Raw genomic sequence first — 12,244 nt, forward strand, 5'->3', positions numbered from 1 at the left:
ATAGGCTTGCTTGTATTGTATTTTGCCACTGCTTTTTATAAACACGAAAAATGCGGGCGCGTTCCTTTATCGCTCGCTATCTGACAACATTTGCTGAAATTTGATTATTACAAATGAGAATTGACTATAGTTGGATATGGAATTGAGCAGGTCGCAATCCGTTGTCAGTTTCATTTTTGCTTCACACACGGAAAAAAAGAACGTATATACGTGGTAGGACTGCCCGTTGTAGTTGTTTATTACCGAGATATCCAGTAGGCAAGGTATAAGCTGCCGTGTGGATGAGGCCACCATCACGTTCAGAGCAGGCAACATGCTTTGTTGGGAGCGGCATTGTAGCATTGGGTGCTGGAACACCTTATTTATTATCCTTCTATGCTCCACAATTACTGGCCAAATGTAATCTACCTGTTTCAAATTTAAGCACGTTGTCATTGGCGATGAGTTTAGGAAGTTCTCTTTTGGGATTTTTTGCAGGTATAGTTATTGATAAAAGCGTTGCAGGTTCCTGCTTGATTGGAGCTCTCTGTACCTTTTCTGCGTACTCTATTCTTCACTATTGTTATGTCCATGAATTGGCTAACGTTCCACTGATTGCTTTTGGACTGACCCTGGTTGGCTTTGGTTCTGTCTCCGGATTTTATGCTGCTGTCAAATGCTGTACAACTAATTTTCCGCATCATAGGGGCACCGCTGGCGCCTTTCCTGTGGCATTGTATGCACTGGCTGGTATGCTCTTTTCCACGATATGTACTGAAGTGTTTGGGGATGACGTTGAAGGCATATTCAAGTTTTTGACATACGTTTGCTCAAGTATGATATTTGTAGGATGCTGGACAATGAAAATTATGGTAACTCCAAAGGCTCGAAAAGTTAAAAGGAGAAACTCTTCAATTGATCAACAAGTACCAAATTCGAGGGGTTCAAATAGCAATATGTCGGAAACGCCAAGTACACAACCCATCATGATTAGCAGTGAAAGGCAAGGGAATGAGATTCCACATTCCTTCCCAGTGCATTCGCAGAACCGTAATGGGTCTCTCTCCAGCACTTCCAGCTCATCACTAGCTTCATCATTTCAATCTCTATGGTCGAATAAAAGATCGGATTCCTTCATCTGGTCTAAGGATCTGCCTGGATCTTTATCCTTCTGGGGATGGGGAAGAGTTCGCGATGAAGATGCGTTGTCAGAAAGCCCATCAGCTCACCCTTTTCCACCTCCTTCAATGCCACAACTTCCTCCACTTTCGAGGACACGACAAAGCTACTCTTCTACAAACTCTAGTCCTCGTCGTCAAAGGTTCGACAGCTTCACTAATCTTGATAGAACCGATAGCTTTAAACGCGATCAGCCGGGAGCGCATGTTCTTCAAAGAGGTACAAATAATGAGGTTTTTACCAATATGGAAGATTCAACGAGGAACTCTATATACAAAGAAAGCTCTTCATGGAAAAATAGTCATGTATTTCGTACCATGAAGAAACCGCGTTTTATTCTATATTTCATCATATTGGCGACACTACAGGGTATTGGTCAAATGTATATTTTTTCCGTTGGCTTTATCGTACAAACGCAAGTATACTCGACTTCTCCTGAAAAGTACAAGCTAAATCCCGAGTCTATTCAATCCCTACAAGTTTCAATTATTTCAATACTATCGTTTTTAGGTAGGTTATCTTCCGGCCCATTTAGCGACCTTTTAGTAAAAAAACTAAAGGCACAGAGGCTTTGGAATATTGTTGTTGCTGGCATATTGTTTGTTTATGCCTCTCTTCAAATGCTCCAAGTTTCCCACGTTAATCTAAGCGCCATAATGGAAGGACCCGATAACATCAAGAATATTTCCTTTTGCTCCGCATTATTTGGATATGGTTTTGGAATACTATTTGGAACATTTCCTTCTATAATTGCAGACGCATTCGGCACAGAAGGATTCAGTACGATATGGGGATTATCGACTAGTGGAGGGTTGTTCACTGTGAAGTATTTTTGCTCTGTATTAGGGGTAGATTTGCAAAACCATGTTGAAGACGGCAAAAAGTATTGTGAAAAGGGAACTGTCTGCTATAGCCACACGTTCCACTTGACAGCTTTTTTTGCAATGCTCGTTACGGTATTTACCTTGGCAGTCATCACCGTTAGCTTCTGGGAGAGAAAGCACAGGCATGAATTGATGCCAGATTCGCATCATGTAGAATACCTATTGACAGAAGAAGACGAAAATGAAGAACATGAAGGAAGCACTCAAGTCTGAAACTGTTGTCAGCTCCATCAGTTCCAAAATAGGACACGTTCTAATTTGATAAAAACGTATTCTGTCCATCAATCTACCATTATCAGAAAGTTCCTAGAAACTAAATATGCATGTTTATTCACTGTATATAACACGAAAAAAAATTCTAGATATCAATTATTTAGCCATCGCATTTATTCAACAACTCTTTCCTCAATTTTATGGATTCCACCACCCTCTTCAGCGATGATTCTTCTAACGTCTTCAATGTCCAGTGGATTTCCGTTCTGATCGACAAATCTCTTTTGACCCGGTTCATTTAACATTTCATCAAAAGTATCCAAATCAATTTGCTGCTGATTCTGTGCCTCTTGGTCCACAGAGTCACTCGGCTTATTATGTGCTACAATTGAACTGACCGGTGTGACGGATGGTTGCTGACTTGGTTCAATAATTTCGTTATCATATTCTTCGTATGTGTTGAAATAATTGTCGCAGCCGTAATCCCAACCTGACAACCATTGTGATTTTTGGCATAAGTCTTTAGTCCATGGTGTACCATATATTAATGGACTGTAAAATTGGAAGAAACAAATACAAGCAACTGTAAACGATGCAACAAGTGCGTAGCCAACTACCTTTCTTTTTCTAAAAACGTAACTCACAACTATATCCAATGCATGACCAAAGGCGAGAATTCCAAAATAATAAGCGGGAAGATAGTGATGCAAAAACAGTTGACGTTTCATCATGAATGATGGTATTATGTGAATGAGAAAACCTAATAAATATTCCATGACCTGTATATGGAAATTAATCACATCTGAGTCTTGTAAAATTGGTTTCCCAACTTGCCATGAGATCAGTTCAAAAATAACAATGAATGAAAACACAACTGTGAACAAAGATACAGACCACCACAAGATAGCATTGCCCAGTAGATAAACATGTCTATGTTCGGAAGACCAATAGCCAATACCACGCAATAATAATGGCCAGCTTGAAGGTAATGATTCAAAAACATGAGAATCCACCAAATTTTTGTTGACATGCCACATTCTTTTATGCGATTCAATGAACTTCTCCAAAAATGATGGCGTTTTATATGAAACACGTTCAGCATCCTGTGGTAAAAATTCATTTTCGTTACCTTCAACGTACCACACCAAAAGTTCAGGTTTACCGGATTGGGCACAAGTAACCTCCTGTTGTTCAAACCCCCATTGAGGTAATTTAACTTCATGAGAAAACAAATAGCAGCCTGACATAGCATGTCTTAGTCTGAATTTTGTTTCAATGGCTCTAACCCGTTCTTGAGCAGGACCTGGTGTTGACAAAGATTTGTCAATTTCAATGATCCAATCATCATTAGCGTCTCCTTCAAAGCCTTCAAAACCGTAAGCCGATACTTCTTTTTGCCAGTCACTGTTTTCAGAAACTGGTGGTTTATGATCATGCGAATGTAATCTGCGTTGTGTGCTTGGATGTAAAAATCTCACTTTTGTACCTTCAACCAAGTTTTCGAAAGAAGTAATTGTAGTGTTGGTTTGATTGTATAATGTAATGTACCACTCATTGTTCGCATCCAAATGAGGATAAAGAGTAATTTGTTGTTGCTGAGAACCCGTTGGATATTCATGGCTATGAGAATGCAAATAACCTCCCATTGTACCTAGATGACGCATGGTAACAGTTGAACCGACACCTACTTCAGCCAAAATATCTGTTGGAATCGTGTTACCATTCAATGTTGATCTAAATTCTGGACTGAAAAATCCAGAACCGTCTGAATTTTCAGTCAAGGTTTGGAAATGTATATAGAAGAATACCATATACAATACAGTTGGAATACCCAGTAAAAACGTACCTTTGGCAACAGCAATCTTCAAAGTGGAGCAAACTGGTTTAGACAAATCTCCGAGGAATAACCATAACCTCCAAACACATAATAAACCAATCCATGAGATTGTAAACAATCCAACCCATTTCGACGAAACGGCAAGCCCTAACGCAATGCCTGTAAAGGTCAAAAACTTATAGGAAGCCCAAGTTCCTGTTGGATAAATTTCATATCTTTTGAAGGCGTAAACAGAAGCTGCAATGAATACCATTAGTGGAGCATCAAGTAGAATGTAACGGGAAATGGTTACAAATGAGTTCTCGACTGCAAAGCATACAGCACTTGCAAATGCGACCCAAACTCTTACACCAGAAGAACGTAGGGTAAAGTAAAGTAATAAAACCGTCAACGCACCAGATATGGCTGCTACTGATCTCATAAGAACATATGGTGTTGAGGCAGGATATAACTTACCGATGGTCTCAAAATCAAAATCGCCGTCAAATCCACCCAAAATTCCCACCCAGGCAAACAACATCTTGGCAAATGGGGGATGCACATCCATGAAGAATAGTCCTTTGATATACTTAGTAGCAAACCCGCCAAAATGCACTTCATCGAATATGACTGCATTAGGCCAAGACAAATTGCGCATCCTCACAATGACAGTAAAGACAGCCAAACATGACACCAGAAATCTTTCCTTCAAAGAGTACACAGTACGCACCTTAGCAAGCTTTTCTTGCGGCTCCGATACAATGTATGGCCTGACAGGTCCTTGTTTGACATCGAAATCGATCACCGGATTCTGCCCCTCGGAGGCAGACCGTGTTCTTTTATCACTTGCCATTCCTATAGTCAAGATAAATATAGAGAAGCTCGTTCGGTCAATTGCCTCAATGAATAGCTGATACTAATCTCTTAGACCTCTCCGTATTGCAAAAGCCTTAAAATTTCTTCATTTTTCACTATTATTTCTTTTCGTTGACACGTAATACCCAGAAATGCGAACTTTAGGCGACAAAAGAATGTCCGGCTTCAGGAAACGGACATATCTCTTTGGATAGGGATAGAAATTATTCCGGACTAAATTCCACCGGACACAGTTTTCTGCTCGAATTGAATTTCCAAAGCGTTTAGGGTGGCAAAGAGGTAGACTTGGAGAGTTAGTTCACTAAAATAATCAAAAGGAAAGAGACAGACGGTTTACACAAGGAATTATTACACCAGCACCACTAGATATATTCAGCTCTATAGATATTATGTGTAGTGTGGAAGCTGCCAGGGATCTGGTAGAGAAAAAGCAGTACGATAAGGCTGAACAAGTGTTTCTGGATCTGCTGAGCAAAGATTATAATGAGTCCACGGGGAAAGTCACAGAACGCCAAAATGAGCAAGAAGCATGCATATTAGGACTTGGCAATTTGTATATCGTAACCGGTGCGAAAGAGAAATTACGCGAGTTTATTCCAAGGTCGACAGACCACATGATGCAATTTGCGAAGCCAAAGACGGCCAAGGTATTGAAGACATTGATAGAAGAGTTTGAAAAAGTACCAGACTCGTATGATGACCAGATCTATGTCTGCCAAAAGAGCATTGAGTTTGCCAAGAAGGAGAAAAGGGTCTTTTTGAAGCAATCCTTGACGATTAAACTTGCCACGTTGTACTATTATAAAAGACAATACAAGGACGCACTAGAGCTCAATGCCGAGCTTTTGCGGGAGTTCAAGAAATTAGATGACAAACCATCGTTGTTGGATGTCCATCTGTTGGAAAGTAAGGTTTACCACAAATTGAGAAATTTGGCCAAGGCCAAGGCATCTTTGACAGCAGCTAGGACAGCAGCCAACTCCATTTATTGCCCCACGGTAACTATGGCCGAATTAGACTTGATGAGTGGTATCTTACATTGTGAAGATAAAGATTACAAGACCGCATTTTCATATTTCTTTGAGAGTTTCGAAAGTTTTCACAATTTGGCAACCCACAATTCTTATGACAAGGCGTGCCATGTTTTGAAATACATGCTGTTGTCAAAGATTATGTTGAACTTAATTGATGAAGTGAAAAATATTCTAAACGCTAAATATACAAAGGAGACTTATCAATCAAAGGGCATTGATGCAATGAAAGCCGTGGCTGAGGCATACAGTAGTAGGTCTCTTTTGGAGTTCAACACGGCGTTAAAGCAGTATAAAGATGAGATTATGGGTGATGAGTTGATAAGATCACATTTTAACGCCCTCTATGATACATTATTGGAATCAAATCTTTGTAAGCTTATTGAACCATTTGAGTGTGTTGAGGTTTCGCATATTTCCATGATGATTGGTCTAGATGCTCAGCAGATTGAAGGAAAATTGTCTCAAATGATTTTAGATAAGGTATTTCATGGTGTACTTGATCAGGGAAATGGATGGTTGTATATTTACGAAACGCCACATCAAGACGCTACTTATGATTGTGCATTAGAATTAGTTGGTCAACTAGATAAAGTGGTAGATCAGTTATACGAAAAGGCAAGTGTATTGTATTGATATCGTTACTATTACGTAGTCGTATATTATATTATATTTAGAATACATCTTCTGGTAATTTAAATGGTACATCTAGATTTTTTGCAAATTGTTTATCAGAATCGCTGAAGTCTTGTTTTCTTCCTGCCGCGTCCCCGCAATAGTGACAAACTTCAATACTTATTACTGTTGGATAAATGCTTTCGAGATCTTTTTTAAATTCCTGCATCATACCTGTTTCTGGTTTTCTCATTTTCGTGAATATTTCAGGATCCATCAACATTGGCTCCTCTAGTTTGGGTGCAGGCTTGTTGAGTTTCTTCAATGTTTTGACAACTTTCATTGGCTTTGTTAGTAAGCTCGACTTATTCTGTTTTCTTGTAAACGATGCTGGTTTTTTTGGTGAGGAGTAAATCCACAATCTTTCAAGAAGTCTATTACCGTCTTTTTCAAGGGAAATTGCCTTCAATATAAGTCTAATTTTCTCTACATATTTCGTACAACTCTTAGAATTTGAGGGAACTGTAATGACGCCTCCTTGGTTAGAAAAAATCACTACTTGCGCTGTTGCGTCTTCTATTACAATTGATAATAGTTTATCAAGTGCAGATCTGCCGGGAGAGAAGTTCATAAAGTCCCAGTCATCTGCTGATGTGCTGAATCTTGATCCAGCTGTCTTTGGCTTTATAATTGTATGATCTAAATCAAATGCGTAGACTTTCAACGGTCCATTGGCTCCGCTTATTTCGGGCAATGCATTCTTGGGAGTATGTTTGATTAAATAGGGAAGCAAGGTTAACCTATGGAACATTACCATGCTTGATCTCTAAATGTATCACGATTTGTGTTTTTTATCTGCCTTTTGAACCCATTTGAAAAAATATCGAACTTACCACATCACCTGCATAGAGAAAATGGCGGGAGAAAAGAGACCAAAAGCTGCTAGTACCTAGTTGCTTGAGGGATTATACTTTAGGGTTGAAATATGTCAAATTTCGGTCGCAGGACCTGGGACAGAGAAGAGTATGCTAAACTTGCTAGTGAGGGGCAATTGACACACGAGCAATCATTGAAAAGCAGCTTGACACCTGCTCAGTTTCAGCAACTGAAGCGCAAATACACAAATTTTCATGGTTTAATGCAAGATGCAATTAAAAATTTGAACACGAAGGTTTTGACGACAGGTCTTAGCTCATATAAGAAGGGCAAGCAATTCGGATTTTATTGTGAACTTTGCAATCTCACTTTTAAAGACACGATGCAATACATCGATCATTTGAATCACAAGACACATCAGTTAAAATTTGAAAGCATTTTTGATGAACCGCTAATAAATGATACCAGAGATAATGATATGATTGAAAAGGAAGAGTTTGAGGGTATATACCACAGTATAATCGATCAATTTATAAGCCTTCATGGTACAAAGAAACCAAGGAAGAGCAAAAAGGCGAGTATACGACAAGCCTTGCTCCAAAAGGAAGAACATCCAACCGAACTAGAGTTGGCAATGGGATTCAAGGCCTTTGGAAACGCGAACCGCTAAATCAATTAAACTATGTACAGGTGCCGACATTACAGCATATTAATCTTTTGAAGTTCAGAACTCTTGAACCTTTTTCACTGTTTGATAGTATTTACAAACTTCAGAACCCATAGATGCATGTGGAACATAAATTTTTGACACTACGGAGACTTCGTTTTCAAATTTGATTGAATCTTGTATATTCGAAGGAAAATTTATTATGACAACTGTTGAGTTTGGCAGACATTTTTCCTTCATGTATCTACCAATCAACATCACAAGTAGCCCTTTAGGAAGATTTTGAGAGTATTTTTGGGCCCCGTACCTATCATACAAATCGTTCAGTAGCGCCTCATATGAATCGTTGGTAGATGACCTATAGTGTTCCACCACTTCTATAGGATCTATAAGCAGGTCGTACTGGTCTACCAATTTTTCCACATCCTTTTTATTACCGGTCAAGATAAATTTCACATCCAATTGACCTGCTGGGAATGCCGCTACTCTTCTCCTTAAGCCTGACATTACATCTGCAAACTCCTGTTCGGAGTACGTCGTCTTTGGCTTATTCTTATCCAATGACCGAACTGCTTCAACAAATATCACAGTACCGATTATGCCAATCAAAAAAATCTTCTTGAAACTTGGTGCCTCGTCTTTCCTTCTTGACTGAGCTGAGTTGGACGAATAGAAACGTAGGGTTGTTGTTGCAAAAGCATTTCCAGACTTGTATGCGGAGGGAATTCCTCTCAAGGTTCTGGATCTGCATAATTTAGCAGCTCTTGTAATAGCCTGCATAATTTAAGATCAATGACAACCGCTGGGCGAGACTAAGCTGTGTTTCTTGTCCAGCCTAAATATTCACAAACAAATTTCTTATAGTCCTCACTCTGACTTTTAATGTGAAAAAAAAGTATGTCTTCATCCGGCGGAATACATCTTCCACCGATTAAAATACAAAGCAAACTCTAACTCAATATTCCAGTGGTTGGACCTCATATGTCGTTAGTTAAGTTAGCCAATAGCTGTGCTCATATTCAAAATTGCTCAAGAGTGAGAAGCACTCTTACATCAATTCCATATACTAAGTTGCATTTACAATTCGCCTATTCTTTGTACAAACATGGATTTTTATCATCTTTACAGAAAGGCAGCACCAAAGGGCCAGATGAAACTACCGTTGAAATAACCCCCGACAATATATCCACTAGAAGACTGTGGATTGGGTTAAAATACAGGGAAAATAAGCCTATAATAAGTGCATGCACGTTAATCTCTAAGCCCAATACTAGAGTGTACCTAACTCATAATGACATGAGAAAGCTGTGCTCTGGTAGCTCTGTAAGATTGATTAAGCCGTTGCAGCCGGGTGAACTCATGTTAGTGAGGACTGATACAGACGTTATCGACATAAATGAAGCTATTGCTAAAAAAATTGATGGTGAAGTTTTATGTAGAGTGAAATGAATATCTTTCACATCACCTGCCTGTAAATAATGCACAAATGTACGGATATATATGTAGCTACACATGTAAATTATAAATTAAAACTCAACAATTGCACCCGAGCCTATGCTTCTCCATGTCGTCATATCGACGTTCCAGTTACGCCATTTGTCTAAAGAAGCACGATCTACTATTACTTGGGGACCATTGGAAGCTGTTTGCCTCAAACTATTCGATACACCAAAATCCACGGAATCAGTCTGCTGTTGTTGCTGCCCCAACGATCTAATCTCTGATTCCTTCGTATCTAGTTGTAATCTAACACTTGCTAGTTCCCTTCGAGCTGTATCAAGCTCTTTGTTCAATAGTTCGATTTCATTCTGTAGCTCTTCAATCTCTGTTTCATGGTCCATATTAATGAATTTCATTGTTTTGTTCTCCTTTATTACAGTTTCCAGTTGTTCTTTTAGATTTTCCAATTCGTTTTGATCCTTTTCCTTTTGAATAGTAGCCATGAAGTCTGTTTCATTGCCCTGGCCCTCATCGAACAGAGCATGCGTATCATTCTGTAAAGGTGGATTGCTTGAATCTGATGACTTGACCTCTGTTTTTGCTTCATGTACTTCTTGCTCACCTTGCGAGTCCTCATTGTTTTCACTCTGTTCTGTGCTTGAAGGGATTTTTTCAGCCTCCGAACCGGTCTCCTCTTTCTGTTCGTCTTCAGTTCGCTTCTTGGTCTCCGGCCCAGACTTGTGTGCATGCTCTTGGGTACGTGCCTCTCCAAAGCCTGGAGTGGCTTCCTGACCTTGATCGCTACTTAACTCACCTTCGGTTAATTGAACGGAAGAGTCTTTGGCAGCCTCATCACGCTCAAAGACATCTTCAGTTTGTTCTGGTGCATCGACAGATCCTTCGTGCTCGGAAGATTTTGATTCTTGATTTTGTTGGGCATTCTTTTTATCCCTGTTCTTTTTATCCTTATTCTTCTTACTCTTCTTCTTCAACTCCTCTACCCTTTTCCTTGCATCTTCGAGCTGCTTGATTCTCTTTACCTCTTCATCCTGATCGGTCATGCTTGATCGATAGTTGCTGTTTGAATTGATCCGATAGCTTCTTTCGTGTTCTTTTCGTTTCGTTGTGGCTTAATTGTTATATTAACGTCCTTTTTTGAGTCTTCAAAGTAACAACGATGAAAATCAAACTGATATAGAAAGCTGTATACACTTTACAATAACAAAGTGGGCATCATATCATTCTTTGAACTCTACAAACACTACACATGGATCTATCTATTGAACCAAATTTGCACTCTCTAATTACTTCCTCAACGCATAAGTGGATTTTCGTTGGTGGTAAAGGTGGTGTTGGTAAGACAACATCATCGTGTTCTATTGCTATTCAAATGGCATTGGCACAACCACAAAAACAGTATTTGTTAATTTCTACTGATCCTGCTCACAATTTAAGTGACGCTTTTGGTGAGAAATTTGGTAAGGATGCAAGAAAAGTTACAGGTATGAATAACTTATCATGTATGGAAATTGATCCATCGGCAGCATTAAAGGACATGAACGACATGGCAGTCTCACGCTCTAACGCAAATGGAGGTAGCGGTGAGTCGGATGGGTTGAGCAACCTGTTGCAGGGCGGTGGTCTCGCCGAGTTAACAGGATCTATCCCGGGTATCGATGAAGCATTATCATTCATGGAAGTGATGAAACATATTAGAAATCAAGAAAAGGGCGAAGGCGAGTCCTACGATACCGTCATATTTGATACTGCTCCAACGGGACACACCTTGAGATTTCTACAATTGCCAAATACCCTTTCAAAACTACTGGAAAAGTTTGGCGAGATCACCGGAAATTTTGGCCCAATGTTGAACTCGCTTGCTGGCACCGGTAACATTGATATTACCGGGAAACTTAATCAGTTGAAAGAAAATGTTGAATTAATCAAAAGCCAATTCACCAATCCTGATTTAACAACTTTTGTTTGCGTTTGCATTAGTGAATTCTTATCGCTATATGAAACAGAAAGGTTGATTCAAGAATTAATTTCTTACGACATGGATGTAAATTCAATCATCGTCAATCAATTGCTTTTTGCAGAACACGATCTAGAGCATAACTGCAAAAGATGTCAAGCAAGATGGAAAATGCAAAAGAAGTACTTGGATCAAATTGATGAACTGTATGAGGATTTCCATGTTATCAAGATGCCACTATGTGCTGGTGAAATCAGAGGTTTGGATAATTTGAGAAAGTTTTCTAAATTTCTCGACAAGGAGTACGATCCATCTAAAGATGGCGAAGTCATATACGAGCTAGAAGAGAAAAACTAGGAAAAAAAACGTTAAATCCTTCTAGAATACCGTTGTTCACTTTATTCTCTTACGTATTTGTGTAGATAGAAACTTGATGTTTAACGGCTCAGTCTAGACAGATCTATTGGAGTAGTGTGCGATAAGTTGTAAGTAATGATCAGGCAGGTCAAATAAAAGCGAAAAAAATGCTCTAGGGGAGGTTCGAACTCTCGACCTTCAGATTATGAGACTGACGCTCTGCCGACTGAGCTACTAAAGCTGGTTTTTACTTTAAGATGGAAAATATGCCTTTTCATATTCCTTTAGTTCGAGGAGAGCCATATGATTTTTGCCGATTTGTTTTCAGATGCTGTC

At 39.3% G+C, this 12,244-nt stretch overlaps 9 protein-coding genes and 1 non-coding gene across 10 annotated transcripts; 5 read left to right on the forward strand and 5 right to left on the reverse strand.

Annotated features, from left to right (window-relative positions):
• Nucleotides 1–281: 281 nt before the first annotated feature.
• HG535_0D01250 (uncharacterized protein) lies at nt 282–2,255 on the forward strand (the record flags this gene model as incomplete). Its single annotated transcript, XM_037288250.1, has 1 exon — nt 282–2,255. One exon carries the CDS (start codon nt 282–284, stop codon nt 2,253–2,255), a length of 1,974 nt encoding a protein of 657 aa, XP_037144145.1.
• Nucleotides 2,256–2,428: 173 nt separating this feature from the next.
• On the reverse strand, nt 2,429–4,924 carry PMT1 (dolichyl-phosphate-mannose-protein mannosyltransferase PMT1; the record flags this gene model as incomplete). Its single annotated transcript, XM_037288251.1, has 1 exon — nt 2,429–4,924. One exon carries the CDS (start codon nt 4,922–4,924, stop codon nt 2,429–2,431), a length of 2,496 nt encoding a protein of 831 aa, XP_037144146.1.
• Nucleotides 4,925–5,336: 412 nt separating this feature from the next.
• On the forward strand, nt 5,337–6,614 carry RPN6 (proteasome regulatory particle lid subunit RPN6; the record flags this gene model as incomplete). The annotated part of the gene is made up of 1 exon (XM_037288252.1): nt 5,337–6,614. The coding sequence occupies one exon, from the start codon at nt 5,337–5,339 to the stop codon at nt 6,612–6,614; it is 1,278 nt and encodes a 425-aa protein (XP_037144147.1).
• A 37-nt stretch (nt 6,615–6,651) lies between these two features.
• On the reverse strand, nt 6,652–7,410 carry TPP1 (polynucleotide 3'-phosphatase; the record flags this gene model as incomplete). Its single annotated transcript, XM_037288253.1, has 1 exon — nt 6,652–7,410. One exon carries the CDS (start codon nt 7,408–7,410, stop codon nt 6,652–6,654), a length of 759 nt encoding a protein of 252 aa, XP_037144148.1.
• Nucleotides 7,411–7,578: 168 nt separating this feature from the next.
• Nucleotides 7,579–8,139, forward strand: SNU23 (U4/U6-U5 snRNP complex subunit SNU23; the record flags this gene model as incomplete). The annotated part of the gene is made up of 1 exon (XM_037288254.1): nt 7,579–8,139. One exon carries the CDS (start codon nt 7,579–7,581, stop codon nt 8,137–8,139), a length of 561 nt encoding a protein of 186 aa, XP_037144149.1.
• Nucleotides 8,140–8,193: 54 nt separating this feature from the next.
• On the reverse strand, nt 8,194–8,916 carry AIM36 (Aim36p; the record flags this gene model as incomplete). Its single annotated transcript, XM_037288255.1, has 1 exon — nt 8,194–8,916. One exon carries the CDS (start codon nt 8,914–8,916, stop codon nt 8,194–8,196), a length of 723 nt encoding a protein of 240 aa, XP_037144150.1.
• A 201-nt stretch (nt 8,917–9,117) lies between these two features.
• MRPS8 (mitochondrial 37S ribosomal protein uS8m) lies at nt 9,118–9,585 on the forward strand (the record flags this gene model as incomplete). Its single annotated transcript, XM_037288256.1, has 1 exon — nt 9,118–9,585. The coding sequence occupies one exon, from the start codon at nt 9,118–9,120 to the stop codon at nt 9,583–9,585; it is 468 nt and encodes a 155-aa protein (XP_037144151.1).
• Nucleotides 9,586–9,662: 77 nt separating this feature from the next.
• On the reverse strand, nt 9,663–10,637 carry BUG1 (Bug1p; the record flags this gene model as incomplete). Its single annotated transcript, XM_037288257.1, has 1 exon — nt 9,663–10,637. The coding sequence occupies one exon, from the start codon at nt 10,635–10,637 to the stop codon at nt 9,663–9,665; it is 975 nt and encodes a 324-aa protein (XP_037144152.1).
• A 206-nt stretch (nt 10,638–10,843) lies between these two features.
• GET3 (guanine nucleotide exchange factor GET3) lies at nt 10,844–11,908 on the forward strand (the record flags this gene model as incomplete). Its single annotated transcript, XM_037288258.1, has 1 exon — nt 10,844–11,908. One exon carries the CDS (start codon nt 10,844–10,846, stop codon nt 11,906–11,908), a length of 1,065 nt encoding a protein of 354 aa, XP_037144153.1.
• Nucleotides 11,909–12,076: 168 nt separating this feature from the next.
• On the reverse strand, nt 12,077–12,149 carry HG535_0Dtrna6M. The gene has a single exon. It is a non-coding gene; the product is annotated as a tRNA-Met (tRNA).
• Nucleotides 12,150–12,244: the final 95 nt, after the last annotated feature.

The sequence above is a fragment of the Zygotorulaspora mrakii genome, chromosome 4 (genome assembly GCF_013402915.1).
Source record: "Zygotorulaspora mrakii chromosome 4, complete sequence".
NCBI lineage: Eukaryota > Fungi > Ascomycota > Saccharomycetes > Saccharomycetales > Saccharomycetaceae > Zygotorulaspora > Zygotorulaspora mrakii.